Source organism: Oryza brachyantha, chromosome 6 (assembly GCF_000231095.2).
Source record: "Oryza brachyantha chromosome 6, ObraRS2, whole genome shotgun sequence".
In the NCBI taxonomy this organism is placed as follows: domain Eukaryota; kingdom Viridiplantae; phylum Streptophyta; class Magnoliopsida; order Poales; family Poaceae; genus Oryza; species Oryza brachyantha.
In genome coordinates, this window is record NC_023168.2 from 19261894 (window position 1) to 19277159 (window position 15266).

The window sequence follows — 15266 nt, forward strand, 5'->3', positions numbered from 1 at the left end:
AAATTATACAATAGTCTCTCGTCCCACAGGACATAGAGCAAAGAGAAGCAGGAAGAGGACTGAGTGGAGTGGAGCTACAAGGTGCCAAGTTTGGCATGGACGCATGGTCATCTCACAATGTTAGTTACATATGGGATTTGGTGCTGCTCCAGATACTTGGCATCAGTGATATGCATGAGTTCTCTTTTGTTCCGTTTACTCGCCATGTCCATATTTCATCAATGATATCTACTATCTACTGTAAAATAATATGAATATAGTTTATAATAATAGTTATAATATAACTATTATTATACAAGCATGTTCTGAACAATTGGCATATGATGTATTTAGGTGTTTTCCTGCAGATGAGAGCTAAAATAATCTGACCAGCTAGTACTTAATTATTCGTTATGGCAGTCCTTAAAAAAATTTTTTGAGAGAATTTGAAATGGAAGAAGCGAAAAGGATCAGAATGTTTGACTAGATAGGGTCATGATGAGTCATGCAGTGGTAGACCGGTGATTGGTGATGAGTCGCAAGCAACTGCGCGTCCATGTGACGAGCCTCGTGGAATCTCCAAAAAACCATGTGATCCCTCCCCTGTTTCCACATGGTGAGCACGCAAATTTAAAATGCTCCGACGAGATATGTTAATACTACCTCAAGTTTCAAAAAGATTTCATTTTTATCTTATCTTTTTTTACCCTCAAAACTATATTTTTAAGAAATTACTACATTGCAGTTTAGTAAAGTAGAAGACAAACCTAGTGATATGTAAAAAGAAGAGTACAAATGTATTTTTAAAATAAAGAATCTATTTTTTTAATTTTTGTGCAAGTATATATATGAGAAAGGTTAAAATGATTTCTTTTTTGACTATGCTCTTGTTTAGTTTCCAATTTTTTTCTTAAAAACATCCCATCGAATCTTTGGACACCTAAATAAAGTATGAAATATAAATAAAAAACTAATTATACAGTTATGAAAGAAATCGTAAGATAAATCTTTTAAATCTAATTAGTCCATGATTAGACATAAGTGCTACGGTAACTCATATATACTAACGATGGATTAATTAGGTTTAAAAGATTCATCTCGTGGTTTATATGTAAGTCGTAAAATTTATTTTTTATTCATGTTAAAAAAAACCTTTACAACATTTAACATGACTAAAAATTTCTTTTTGCCAACTCAGCACCGTCAGCGTTGGGGTTGGTTCGTGGGCTCGTGGCGGCTGCCGAGCTAGTACTAGCCTAGCATATGGTAGCATGTTCATCTGACCGGTCAAATCGTACGTAAACGGTGTAGTTTTTGCTGGCAACTCGTGGTTGCACTTGCACACCAACTGGGCTCGGTTGTAGAACTATCATGCTAAGCCATGAGCCCATGAGTGTTAAGTATACAAGCCACAACCGCGATTACTATTACTGTTATAATCGATTGTTTATTCACTGGCTAATTAACGGCATTATCTTGTTTCCTGAACTAAACAAGGCTTGGTAGGGTTCCTCTGTTTAATTTACTAGTACATCTTTTAGTATAATGTTGGGGGTTCATGAAACAGCTCAATCAACAAAACAAGCTAAAAGAACTTAATCACGCAGTGATGTATTAGAGCACGCATCTCTCAATGCTGTGTTTGTTTCCGACCGTTGTCACCGCTGTGGGCCTGAGATGCTTACTCTTTGTGGGGGCAGGATTGATGAGCCAACACATAAGCTACACCATCAGATGTTCCAGCTAGCACAGTACACACGTCATGAATCAGCGGACGCCGGCCGTCGTCTCACTATTTGACAGAGTCACACCAGCAACAAAAAAAAAAAAATACATTGTTTATTTGAACTATAGTCGATTACGGATTATTAGGCCTTGGTTAGTTTTTAAATTTTTTTTTCCAAAAACATCACATTAAACTTTTGGACACCTAAATAAAGCATTAAATATAGATGAACCAAAAAACTAATTGCACAGTTATGAAAGAAATCTCGAGACGAATCTTTTGAGCCTAATTAGTCCATAATTAACCATAAGTGCTACAGTAACCAACATGTGCTAATGACGGATTAATTAGGCTCAAAAGATTCATTTCGCGGTTTCCAGGCTAGCCGTGAAATTCGTTTTTTCATTCATGTCCGAAACCCCTTTCGACATTCGATTAAACATTTGACGTGACACTCCAAAAATTTTCTCAATCTAAACACCCTCTCACATTGCTTTAAAAATTTAGTTCATTGCTTTCAACTACAGTCGGACCACAGATTATTCATAAACCGGCTGTGCGCCCATTTTTCGACCGTGCGCCCATTTTTACCGACACACAGTGAGTTACAATGTTTGTGTGCTGTGCGTAAGATCAAGTTGTATGACTTATATATGGCTAAATTGATCTAACGACTACCGTGTCACTCTTTTAGTTAATCAATGATTATATATTTTTAGTCATACGTAAGTCGAATAAATTAGTTTTACATATAGCAATACTCTTCCCCGGCCATGGTGATCGCTGCCGATCGATCTAGCCCCGGTTTCGCGTACGCGGCGACGACACCGCCCCACCGCCGACTGCCGCGCCCGCCGAGGTACCGACTACTTACTGCTTCGTCTACCTCGGTTCGACAAAAAAGAAAAAAAAAAGTTGCCGTCCTGCCGATGTCTCTGCCGTGCAAGATGCACGGTTGTCAACACGCAGTGGTACATGGCGACGCAGGTTCATGCATGCGTGCTTTCTTGGTTTTGTTTCTCCGATTATATCTCTCCTCCTTGTTTATGCTAGCATTGCTCCTCCCCAAGCTGCCGGCCTACACTTTCTTCTTTTTGTTGATGTTGGAGAGACCTAATTTTTTTTTTGTTGTTGATGTTGGAGAGAAATGTAGCCCACAGCTTCCCTTGATTCCTGGAGCTAGCTCATCCAGTTTGCTCCTTAAAGCTAGCCTCAATGCATGTTTTATGAAGTGTTATGCATATTAAATAGAATATCACATGAGCAAAATTATCGACTTGATAGAGTCATTAAATGAGAGAGTTTCATGAGATGAGAGAAGAGTTTCTGCTCCATAAAACTTATCTGGCTCGGTTACCTAGTTTACAGTCTTGATAACTATGCAATAAAACTATGAATTGAGACTAGCATAATCATCATCACTACATTATGCTCTTCGACGAAAAAAACAAAACAAATGAAGCTCCAGTATAGTATCTTAGCTACAATCTAGCCCTACAAAGAGAGGCTCATGGGTTATCCTTGTGTTTGAAGCCATAAAAAAAGTAAACTTTTTCATAAGCTGTAAAAAATAATCGGAGGCGACCTACTTTACACTGGCCCCCAAGCCAGCGAACGACTCGTCGATGCGCCGTATTCTACTCGCGTCGCGTGCGTCCGGACCACATGGGCGCAAGCGCAACGGCAAACCGCTCCCCACCAGTTTCCTCCTGCCTCCGCCTCCACTCCACTGCGCCACTCGGCTCAGCTCGCTTCTCCTTCCTGCTATAAATCTCACCACCCACATGTACTCCGAATCTCCGAGTCTCCCAGCTCGAAGCATCTACCCCCACCAACCGCTCACAGGCTAGCTCGATCGTCTCGCTGAGCTAGACTCGGCTGGGATGGCGGCGGAGGGGAATGCGACCTCGGCGGCGGCGGGGAGGACGTCTTCGGCGGCGGCGGGGAGGGGTTGCGGGCTGGCGCTGGGGAGGCTGGTGCGGAAGCTGCGGAGGCAGAGCAGGATGATGCTGTCCACGGCGACGGCGCGGCCGGCGGCGAGGTGCCAGTACGACCCGCTCAGCTACGCGCGCAACTTCGACCGCGGCGGCGACGACGACGTCTCCGCGCAGCTCTACCACCGCTACACCTTCGCGTCCCGCTTCGTGCTCGCCCGGCAGCCGCAGTAAATCAAAAGCCGACATGTCTAGCTGTAGCGTAGCTCGCCGCCATTAGAGGTAGATGCAATGCACTCATGTCATGTGTAGTGTGTGTCTCTCTTCTTCTCCTTTTTTTGTTCTTCGACGTCCTGCAGCTTCAGCCTGCAGTGCTAGTTTCTTCGATCTGTTCATATTGAGGAGAGTTGTAAGTGATTTCCCAGGCATCCATTGGACGAACTGGAGGAGAATGTCAGCCGAAGAAAGCTTCTCTCGGGCTGATTTTGGAATCCATCCCCATCCATTCCTGATATCTTTCGTCCATTCTTGGCATTTTCTTGGGTGCCATGTACTCTACGAATTACCAACTGTGAAATGTACCGAACTGAAATTCATGAGCCTGCCTTGCCGATCTTGGGCAAGGCGGCATGGCAGAGGAGAGGAGGAGCTGTGGTGAGAGGACGAGTACGTGTTGGATGGATCGCATCAGGCGACAGGCGAGCGGTTGGTTCTGCAGTTATTACTACTACCGATCACGGCGTCGGTGCCGCTGCATTCTGCAGTTCAGCGTGCGTCGTCGTCATCGCCGCTGCGCAGCGACACAGAGAGCGATCACTCGCACGGGGACAGCGTGTCCCACGGGCGACTGCACCTATCAGCAGCGGCGAGATGATGGCGAAGCGTGAGTGAAGAGCGGTGCTGAAATCTTCACTGCTGCTGCAATGATTCGAGCGGCGGATGTGCAGTGAATTTCAGACGTCTGACCAAAGCCTTTGTGAAGAAGGTCTCGTGAGGTCCCTTAACTTGTCAATAAATCCAACTTTCGTCGTCCCCCAACCAAAGAATCAGGTGCCACGAGTCCCTTCGCTGTTAAAACCAATGCAAAATAAGCCCCTAGACAAGTTGAACAGCGGGGTGCCTACGTGATTAATTTGACTCAGGCATCATCTAACGTGACATATGAAGTAAAACTTAACAATTAAAAGCATAAAACAAAATATGTGGAGAATGATGGCCGGGAGGGAGAGAGATGGCGCCAACTCACCGTGGAGATAGAGAGGAGTGTAGAACCTCCTAATAGGTGGATCTACTGTTTTTGTCTAATTGGTATATGGGTCCCACATTGTTTTTTAATTTTTATATTTTGCTCAGTGTCACATCACTGCCATGTAGGACGTGGACCAAGTCAAACCAGTCGCATAGATATCACGCCAGCCAAAACCGTTATCTAAACCAGCGATGGGTTTGGTCTGCACTAGTTTTTGACAGTTAAGTCACGTATCTATCTATCTATCTATCTATCTATCTATCTATCTATTATAATATAAAGACAGACCGAAAAGGAGACTCCACGTTTGCTCTGGGGCTAAAAATTCCCACGTTAATCGGAGAAAAAGGAAAAAAACATTAACCGTCAGATAATATAGATTTAGATTTTAATGGATGAGATTTAATGAGAATCCGTACAAATAGGTTAGGACTCTATGATGAGAATCCGTACAAATAGAATAGGTTAGGACTCTATAACGTGAATTATTTGTATCTTTTATTAGTCGACAACGTAGGCGAGATCATTGTCTCCGCTGCCTCGCTGCCGCTGGTTCAATAATATTAGAAATTATCACGTTAATCAAAGAAAAAGAAAAAATATGCACCATTAGATCCCAGTGGGTCCAGATTATAACGGTATAGATTAATCGAAGAAAAAGAATAAATATACACCGTTAGATCATGGTGGGTCCAGATTATAACAGTGTAGATTAATCGGAGATAAAGTGAAATATTTCAACCATCGGATCAGATTGTCTTTGAATTTTAATGGCTGATATTTAATAACGTATATCTTTGTATCAGATAAAATAAGTTCTTCGGTGATATTTAATAACGTGAGAATAATTAGCTTTTTACCACTCTTAGAAATGATGCTAACATATTTACCACTAGACCCACATGTCATAGACATATGAGGGTTCATCTGTCATAGACAGCGGGTAGCAAATATGTTAGGTGCCGTTTCTAATAGTGGCAAAAAGTTAAATGCCTAGATGGTAGCATGCATGTTTCCTTCGGTGTTGAGCGTATCCCAATCTGCAATCACCACTCATATCAATACTAAAATACTAAAGATAGGCTTGAAAGAAGTTACCATGTTCATCCCGGATGATAGAAATTACCATATTAATTAAAAAAATGAAAAATTTTAACTGTTAGATTATAGTAAAACTAGATTTTAATAGTATAGATCAACCGAAAGAACATTGAATCCAAGTAGAAATTGATTGGGTATTAAAAGTGGCTATTTCTAACGAAAACACGGGAGTCGGACACATTGTGTGCATGAATATAGAATTTTTTACATAAAAGTTGCATGTGGTATTGTTTTATCACCGTCGTGAAAGCAAACGGGTGACTAGATGATGACTTAAAAGCTTCAACAAACCAGATTGGTGCCTGAGCACCTCCCTGCCACAGTTTTTGGTTGGGAGGATTGTCATGTTTATATTCCTCTCTCAAATCTATATATTCATTGGCCTAAAATTATAACGGAGTAAATTGATATGTGGATAAAGAATACCTTAAATATAAAGTATAATTATATAAAATATAGAAAATGCTATTGTCAAATCAATAAAACTATGCTTCCTAATAAAATAAAAACCATGGATAAGCACGAGTAACTGTGATAGCATACGATCTTGAGGATATTTATTTCTTGAGCATTAAACGAGCTCAAGGAAGATAGAAGTAGCAGCATAGCTGAAGTGTGGCAGTAGGCAAGAGCTAGGGTAGCGATCGCTGAAGTCTTGAGTGAGTTCGTGGAGTAGCAGTGGCAAGCTCTCACGTGCAACCATGGCGGTAGGCTTGGGAAGGGGAAGAAAGTGTAGATATGTATTTTCCATCTTAATTTATGAAAAGGAAAATAAATACATGAAAATTAATTTAAATCTAGATGGAGCGTTATATGTGAGAGTGAAGGTAACTCTCAGTGTTATTAAAGTAAATCAGATCTTTCGTGTTATATATCTCAAATTATGATTGATAGATTCTATAGAACTAATATCTCTCACGAATAAATATTTACATATAAATATTTAATAGTAGTATATGAAAAACGCCAGCAACTAAGAGTGCAAAGAATTACATATTGCTAAGAGTTTAAAGAAAAAACATATACTTCATTCGTACCTTAATAGATGTTAATAGATGACATCGTTGATTTTTTTGTCACGCATTTAACCATTTGTTTTATTAGAAAAAATATGCAAATACTCCATTCGCATCTTAACAGATGACATCGTTAATTTTTTGTCACGCGTTTAAACATTTGTTTTATTAGAAAAATTGTGCAAATATGTAAAAAATTAAGTTATAGTTAAAATACATTTGGTAATAATTCCAATCATAACAAAATAAATGATAATTATAAATGTTTTTTGAATAAGATAATGATAAAAGTTGTGTCAAATAGTCAATGATGTTATCTGTTAGAATACGGATGAAGTATTATGAAAACCTATATTTAAATTAAATCTAGCCGCGCAAATGCACGGGCCACCCTTCTAGTAATATCTAACATTGCGGTTCGGAGATTTTAAAAAAATCAAATTTGCTGTCAAGTTACAGGAGCTCAAGTGAACTTATTCCAACTCTTTTGCACATTTGCACATCCATTGCCAATCATGCTGAAGAAAACGGAGACTGCCTTCAGTCCTACATTGGTTAGGATCTAACTGATGGGCCGTTATACATATCGGCCTTTAGCCTTTTGCCTAGTTCCCATCCGAATAGGCGAGCTTCTCACTGAGCTTGTTTCCTCGTCATCAGATTAGGGCATATACAATGGTAGAGCTTATTGTAGGTTTTATATTAAGCCACGTCAGTAGCAAGAGGCTATTTTAAAATGACACGTATAAAGATAGAGTCTGGTATGATTTCTTCATTAATGCAATAAAATGTTTTTATTACGCTAGTTTTCTTTTTATACACCTTCATGCATGAAGGTTTTCTTTAATAAATGCTAAGAATCTACTCTAAGTCATTGTCATGTATGACAACAGCTTTTCTCTCTCCTTTCTCCATGTCACCAAATTTACTTACATGATAATAAAAAGAGTTAGCTAATAAATATCTTTGTATGCGCCCTATGGAGCACGATCATATCAAACACGTTGTCCCTGACACAGGAATTAACTGGTCGGACGGTTAATAATGTCTTCCCTAGAAAAGTCTGCCAAGTCCACTTATAGTCAACTCCCTCAGGTTGTATAATAAATTTTTTTACCAAAGTTTATTATTCATCCTTGTTTTTAGATTACTAAAAATACATATATAATTTTTTATTTATAAATTATTTTTTTTGGAAATTGTTGTTTGGGTTATGATTACCCCGAGTGAGATAGAGTATCGTAGAACACCAAAAGTATTAATAAAGAATACATACACTTGGCAATATAAAAAATAAGTCGTTAATCATAATCCATCGGTCCAATAGGTATCACCATTAGGGGGATATCCATTACCCATGATCCGACGACGACGACGACGACGATCTGCCGACCAGGCTGATAAAAAGTTCCATAAAAAAAGGCAGACCGTACATCCAATTGTCCTATCAGGAATTGTTGGAATTTTGAGGCGGAAAGCAAGACCGAGCTATAGGCCATGCGTTATCAGGCCAAACTAATCCAAATATTTTCAAAACCTCGAGTGGTTTGACACTTTGACTCAGTTTCTGATTGACGTGTCTGTTTTCTCTACCGTCCGATGCAGCAAATCGTCAACAGAATACCATGTTCCTCGTTTGACTACACTACAATCCAATGCATTTCTATACTCATTGCCTCATTGGGTCATGCACGCTATATTTTTGTACTTACATTCACGGAACATTTGTTCCATCACGGTAATGGTACAAGCCAAACTATTTAGCCTAACACCTGGCTAAGTTTGGAGTCATGACACCCTATTTGACACGATAAATTCGATGATTTACATTTTCTTCGTCGCATTTTGATTACGAGTAATGTACCAATGCAAACCCAGCACTAAGAGGCACAATTTTCACAAGATAGAATTACACAGTCAACAACGCGTAATAGCATATAATGATTTTTATTAATTGTTATTCAACTTCCAGTCAGTACTTTAATTTGGCTTGTAAGAACAGAAATATACAGTTTCTACCCTAATTTTTTTTTGATAGCTCAATACAATACTAGTATTTCCTCCGTTTAAATAACTAACACTGGGATATTGTAAGCCAGTGTCTTAACAAGTGGGCCATACTACTGATAACGATCAGATTATAATGGGCCTGATGGGCTTCCCACTACTGATCCATACACGTGCTATCTAATCTATCTCCATTGCTGAGCAAAGCGGAGCATAAACGAGATGCTGCGTTTGGGAGAGTCGTGAGTCGTCGATAACTAGCATGCTAGCCACGCCAGCATAAAAACTGCAAAAGATGCTGCATGCATGCGACAGACGGATTAGGGCATCCCAAAACCTGTGGTTTAACTCGTGTTTTTTTAGACCAGTATCAATATATAGTTTTATGATATAGTTACCAAGACGGTAAACTAGGTGATCGAGCCATGTGAGTTTCATAGAATAAAACTCCTCTCTCATCTCATAATGACCCTGCTAAGCCAACAATTTTTTGCTGATATGATACCATATTTAATATACATGACACCTCCTGAAACATACAATTACACTGGCCTTAGCCCATAAAATTATTACTAGGCCACACACACCTCCCTAATCAGTGTGCTCTCTGTTTTGCTTAAGAAACAAATTTATATAACCATTTACATATCATACAAATTATGGTTTTCTAGTTCCCACTCGTCTAAAACTATGATCACTAGCTATGTCACTGTGTTTGGATATGTACATGGCACACTGGATAAACTGGATATACATGCATACGTTGGCGTTCGTCCATGGTATTGTTGTGTGCTTGCTTCTTGTTTTTTTTTTTTTGGGTGTGGGTAGGTTGGTCACAATAGCTGCAAAGAAAAAAGGCGGGAAAAAAAAAGGTCATCGCAATGGGCTGCCTGTGTGCGTACGTGCGTCCCCTGGATGGTGATGTGCTTGGTTACTAGGAGGAGCATTTGCGAATTCGTTCTTATCCTATGGAAATTAGTTAATCATCTTTCGCCCCCTATATCCCGTATTTTAACTTTTGTTTATACGTGTAAGCTAAAATTTGATTTTTAATCTTAAATTTAAAGTTAATTTTGATATTTTTCATCGTAGTTTATTTTTTAGCCTGAGTTTTTAGATCGCTACGAACACATATAAAATTTCATTTATAAATTATTTTTATTTATAAATATATTATTTGCCTTTTTTAAAAAAAGCCAAAAGATAACCCTCGATTCTTCGCGTGTCAATGTTACTGCAGTTAGGTATATATATGATCGGATACGATGACGTCGGAGTTTCAGTTCTACTTGCCATTTGCCAACAAAACAACACCTCACTGTAGAATAGCTGTAGCATCCTGATAATTAAAACGCTTATTTCAAAATGTAAGCACTCCTTTGTAACGACATGATTAAAACAAGGCGGAATAAAAATCATGATTTTAACAAGAATAAAATGTAATAGAAAATGGCAAACGAACAAGTAATAACCGTTCGACTGAAGTCACTGAACCATAGGATCGGAGAAGATATAGATGCTAATGCTGCATTTGTTTAGAATAGCTGGGAACTTCTCCCCTGCACATACAAAACGGAGCAATTTATTAGCGTATCATTAATTAAGTTTTAACTAAAAAGCTTGAAAAATGCTTTAATATAATTTTTAAATTATCTTTTCTGTAGTACTTTTTTTTGCAAAAAACATATCATTTATTGGTCGAGAAGCATATTGATGAAAAACAAGGGAGTAGAAGTTGGGAACCGGTAGAAACGAAGAAATCTCAAAGGAAACTTTCCATGAAGTGGAATCTCATGTTAAAATTTCTTCAAAACTTATGCAAGATGAGAATTATATATGAACTTAATGGGATTGAATATTATCCAATCATTTGTTTCAAAAATCCATATAAGGAAAAAATCATATAGAAATATTCCATCTATTCTAAAATATAAATATTTTTGGATTTAAATCATGTATGAAAATATAAATATTTCTAGAACTTTTCACAGTATTACATGGCTTAATAATCACTTCTCATTTAAATTTATTCTAATTTTATCCCTACGTACCCTCCACCATTATGCATTCCTCGTTGATTAAAAAACATAGTAGTCTTATCTTTCCAACCTTAGTACCTAATTAAATAGATTAGAAATAACTATATTTTGAGACTGAGTTAGTAGAATCATACAAAATTCTTATATTTTTCATTCAAATCTACTTGCTATGTTTTATATTATAAGTTTTTTTGGTGGTGTCTAAATTTATCTATTGATTAATATATATTGGTTGTATTTATATACAGATTTATTGACACTCATATTAATCTATCTAATGCTAGAAAGTCTTTCGTTATAAAATAAAGGTGGTAAGAATTTTCACGGACCTTTTATATTAGCCAACCCATTTTCTCTAAAATTTATCTTTTGTATAGGAGCCCAAAAGGCACTGTTATAAAAGCGTGCCAATCTAACCAGAAGTTCCTGTTAAATATGTGATCCGAATTATAACGGGAATTATATTCGGATTAGTTTCCTAGTAGGTTTTTCTCAGTTGTTTCCTACTAGAAGTCGGATTAGTTTCCTAATAGGATTCTTTCGCCTAATCCTACTAGGACTATTAGATTTTCCCCTTATATATACTCTTGTAGTTTGCACGGGAAGAGTAGAGTTCTCATTGTTTCCCTTGCATTGTAATCATATCCTCATAGTGATTATTGCCGGTTAGCGCTCGTGGTTTTTCCCGCAAGGGTTTTCCACGTTAAATTCGTGTCTCGTTTGTGCCTTTGTTTCTAACAACTGGTATCAGAGCCGCGAAGATTAATCTACGCTACGTTGCTACCGCTGACCGGGCTTTTTCCGGCGATCTACAGAATCGCCGTTCCGTCGAGATCAGGTCGGAGTCGACGGCGACTCCGACTCGACGTCGCGTCCGCACAGAAGAAAAAGAAAGGAGCAGACGCACGCACGCAGGAGAAAAATTGATCGTTCCAAGGACAAGCCATCAGATCGTGCCGTCCAATCTGCGCTACTGTAGCAGCTACAGTATAGCTACAGTAACAGTATTGTTTTTCTTTCCAGATTTAATTGCTACATTTACCCGATCTTGTGTACCCAAAAGTTGTCAGATCAACTATTGTGCATCGTTCCGAGCACTAGAGTTTCGCGTATCTGCTTGGGTTCAACATATTAATACCAACAGATTCAGGATTTATTCCCAATGACGAGTTTAAAGTATGATCTACCTCTTTTGGACCGAGACACAAGATTCTCATTGTGGCAAGTGAAGATGCGTGTAATTCTTGCACAGCAAGATCTGGATGATGCGCTTGATGGATTCAACAACAAAAGGACAAATGATTGGTCCGACGATGAGAAGAAGAGAGACCGTAAGGCTATGGCATATATCCATCTTCATCTATCCAATAATATTTTGCAGGAAGTGCTTAAGGAGAAGACAGCTGCCGCGCTGTGGTTGAAGCTGGAACAGATATGCATGACAAAGGATCTAACCAGCAAGATGCACTTGAAGCAAAAGTTATTTCTGCACAAGTTGCAAGATGATGAGTCTGTGATGGATCATCTCTCCACTTTCAAGGAAATTGTTGCTGACCTTGAGTCCATGGAGATAAAGTATGATGAAGAGGATTTAGGCCTTATTCTATTATGCTCATTGCCTAGCTCATATGCAAATTTCAGAGATACTATCTTGTATAGTCGTGATACTCTAACTTTGCAAGAAGTTTATGATGCTTTGCATGCCAAAGAAAAGATGAAGAAGATGGTACCTTCTGAAGGATCTAACTCACAGCCAGAAAGCTTGGTTGTTCGGGGCAGGCAACAAGAAAAGAACACAGACAACAAATCGAGAGACAAAAGTTCTAATGGCTACCGCGGGAGATCAAAATCCAGAGGCAGGTATAAGTCATGCAAATACTGCAAGAGAGGTGGACATGATATTTCCGATTGTTGGAAGCTACAGAACAAAGAAAAGCACAAGGGAAATTATAAACCGAAAGGTAAGCAAGAAGAGCAAGGTAAAGCCGCAGTTGCTACTGATAATAAACCAGATGCAGAATTACTGGTTGCTTATGCTGGTTGTGTACAAACCAGTGACGAGTGGCTTCTTGATACTGGATGCACCTATCATATGTGCCCTAATAGGGATTGGTTTACCACCTATGAACCTGTACAAGATGGTAATGTTTTGATGGGTGATAATACGCCCTGCAAAGTTGCGGGCGTTGGTACTATACAGATCAAGATGTTTGATGGCTGCATTAGAACATTATCAGATGTGCGGCATATTCCCAGTTTAAAGAGAAATCTCATCTCTTTATCTACTCTTGATCGCAAAGGGTACAGATATTCCGGTGGAGACGAAATTTTGAAGGTAACAAAAGGCTCTCTTGTTGTGATGAAAGCTGACATTAAAACTACCGATTTGTACCATCTACGAGGTACTACGATAGTAGGTAATGTTGCTGCAGTCACCGATTCATTATCGAATTCCGATCTTTGGCATATGCGTCTTGGGCATATGAGTGAAATTGGTTTGGCAGAATTGAGCAAGAGAGGATTACTAGATGGACAAAACATCGGAAAGTTGAAATTTTGTGAGCATTGTATCTTTGGCAAACACAAGAGGGTGAAATTTACCACATCCACACATACTACTGAAGGTATTCTTGATTATGTGCATTCTGACTTATGGGGTCCTGCTCGTAAGAGGTCATTTGGAGGTGCTCGTTATATGATGACTATCGTTGATGATTATTCGAGAAAAGTTTGGCCCTATTTTCTAAAGCACAAATTTGAAGTCTTTTTGGTATTTAAGGAGTGGAAGACTATGGTCGAAAGACAGACTGAAAGGAAGGTGAAAGTCCTTCGTACTGATAATGGGATGGAGTTCTGTTCTAGGCAATTTAAATCATATTGTAGGTCAGAAGGCATTGTGCGCCACTACACCGTTTCTCATACACCTCAACAGAACGGCGTAGTTGAGCGTATGAACAGGACAATTATTTCAAAGGCCCGTTGTATGCTGTCAAATGCAGGTTTACCTAGACGTTTTTGGGCGGAAGCTGCTTCCACTGCTTGTTATCTTATTAATCGCTCACCCAGTTATGCCATCGATAAGAAGACTCCAATTGAGATGTGGTCTGGTTCCCCAGCTAATTATTCAGACCTGAAAGTATTTGGTTGTACTGCTTATGCTCACGTTGACAACGGTAAATTGGAGTCTAGAGCTATTAAGTGCATATTTCTTGGTTATCCTTCTGGTGTGAAAGCCTACAAGTTATGGTGTCCTGAAACCCAAAATGTTGTGATTAGTAGAAATGTCATCTTCAATGAAACAATTATGTTGAATGATAAATATTCTACTAATGTTCTTGTTGAGAGTCAGCAGAAAGCAAGCGTACAGGTGGAGCGCTTGATCAGTTCAGGACATGTACCAGAAAAAGAGAATATTGCTAGTAACCAAGATGCACCGGTTATTGAAGAGTCAGACTCTTCTGTTGTTGAGCAGTCACCAAAATACTCTATTGCACAAGGCAGAGCTAGGCGAAATATTAAAGCCCCTCAAAGATTGATCGAAGAAGCGAACATAGTTGCTTATGCTATGAGTGTGGCGCAAGAAATCGAAGGTAATGCAGAACCTTCTTCATATTCTAAGGCTATTGTTTCTACCGATAGCAATAGATGGATAGCTGCCATGCATGATGAGATGGAGTCACTTGAAAAGAATCATACTTGGAAATTGGTGGAATTGCCAAAGGAGAAGAAACCTATCCGTTGCAAGTGGATTTTCAAAAGAAAGGAAGGTATATCTCCAACTGATGAGGCAAGATATAAAGCAAGGTTAGTTGCTAAAGGATATAGCCAGATTCCAGGTATTGATTTCAATGATGTGTTTTCCCCAGTTGTGAAGCATAGTTCAATTCGCACTTTACTTGGTATCGTTGCAATACATGATTATGAACTAGAGCAATTAGATGTGAAAACTGCATTTTTACATGGGGAGTTAGAAGAAGACATCTATATGGAGCAACCGGAAGGTTTTGTTGTTCCTGGTAAAGAAAACCTTGTCTGTAGGTTGGATAAGTCCCTTTACGGGTTGAAACAATCACCTCGGCAATGGTACAAGAGATTTGACTCTTTCATGCTTTCTCAGAATTTCAAAAGATCACAATTTGATAGTTGTGTTTATCTTAAAGAGGTTAATGGTTCAATTATATATCTGCTTCTTTATGTTGATGATATGTTGATTGC

General features: G+C 38.9%; 1 protein-coding gene across 1 annotated transcript; it reads left to right on the forward strand.

The window, feature by feature from the left end:
- Window positions 1-3508: 3508 nt before the first annotated feature.
- Window positions 3509-4217, forward strand: LOC102704431. Its single transcript, XM_015838523.1, has one exon. It carries the CDS (start codon window positions 3589-3591, stop codon window positions 3871-3873), a length of 285 nt encoding a protein of 94 aa, XP_015694009.1. The 5' UTR covers window positions 3509-3588; the 3' UTR covers window positions 3874-4217.
- The last annotated feature ends 11049 nt before the right edge of the window (window positions 4218-15266 follow it).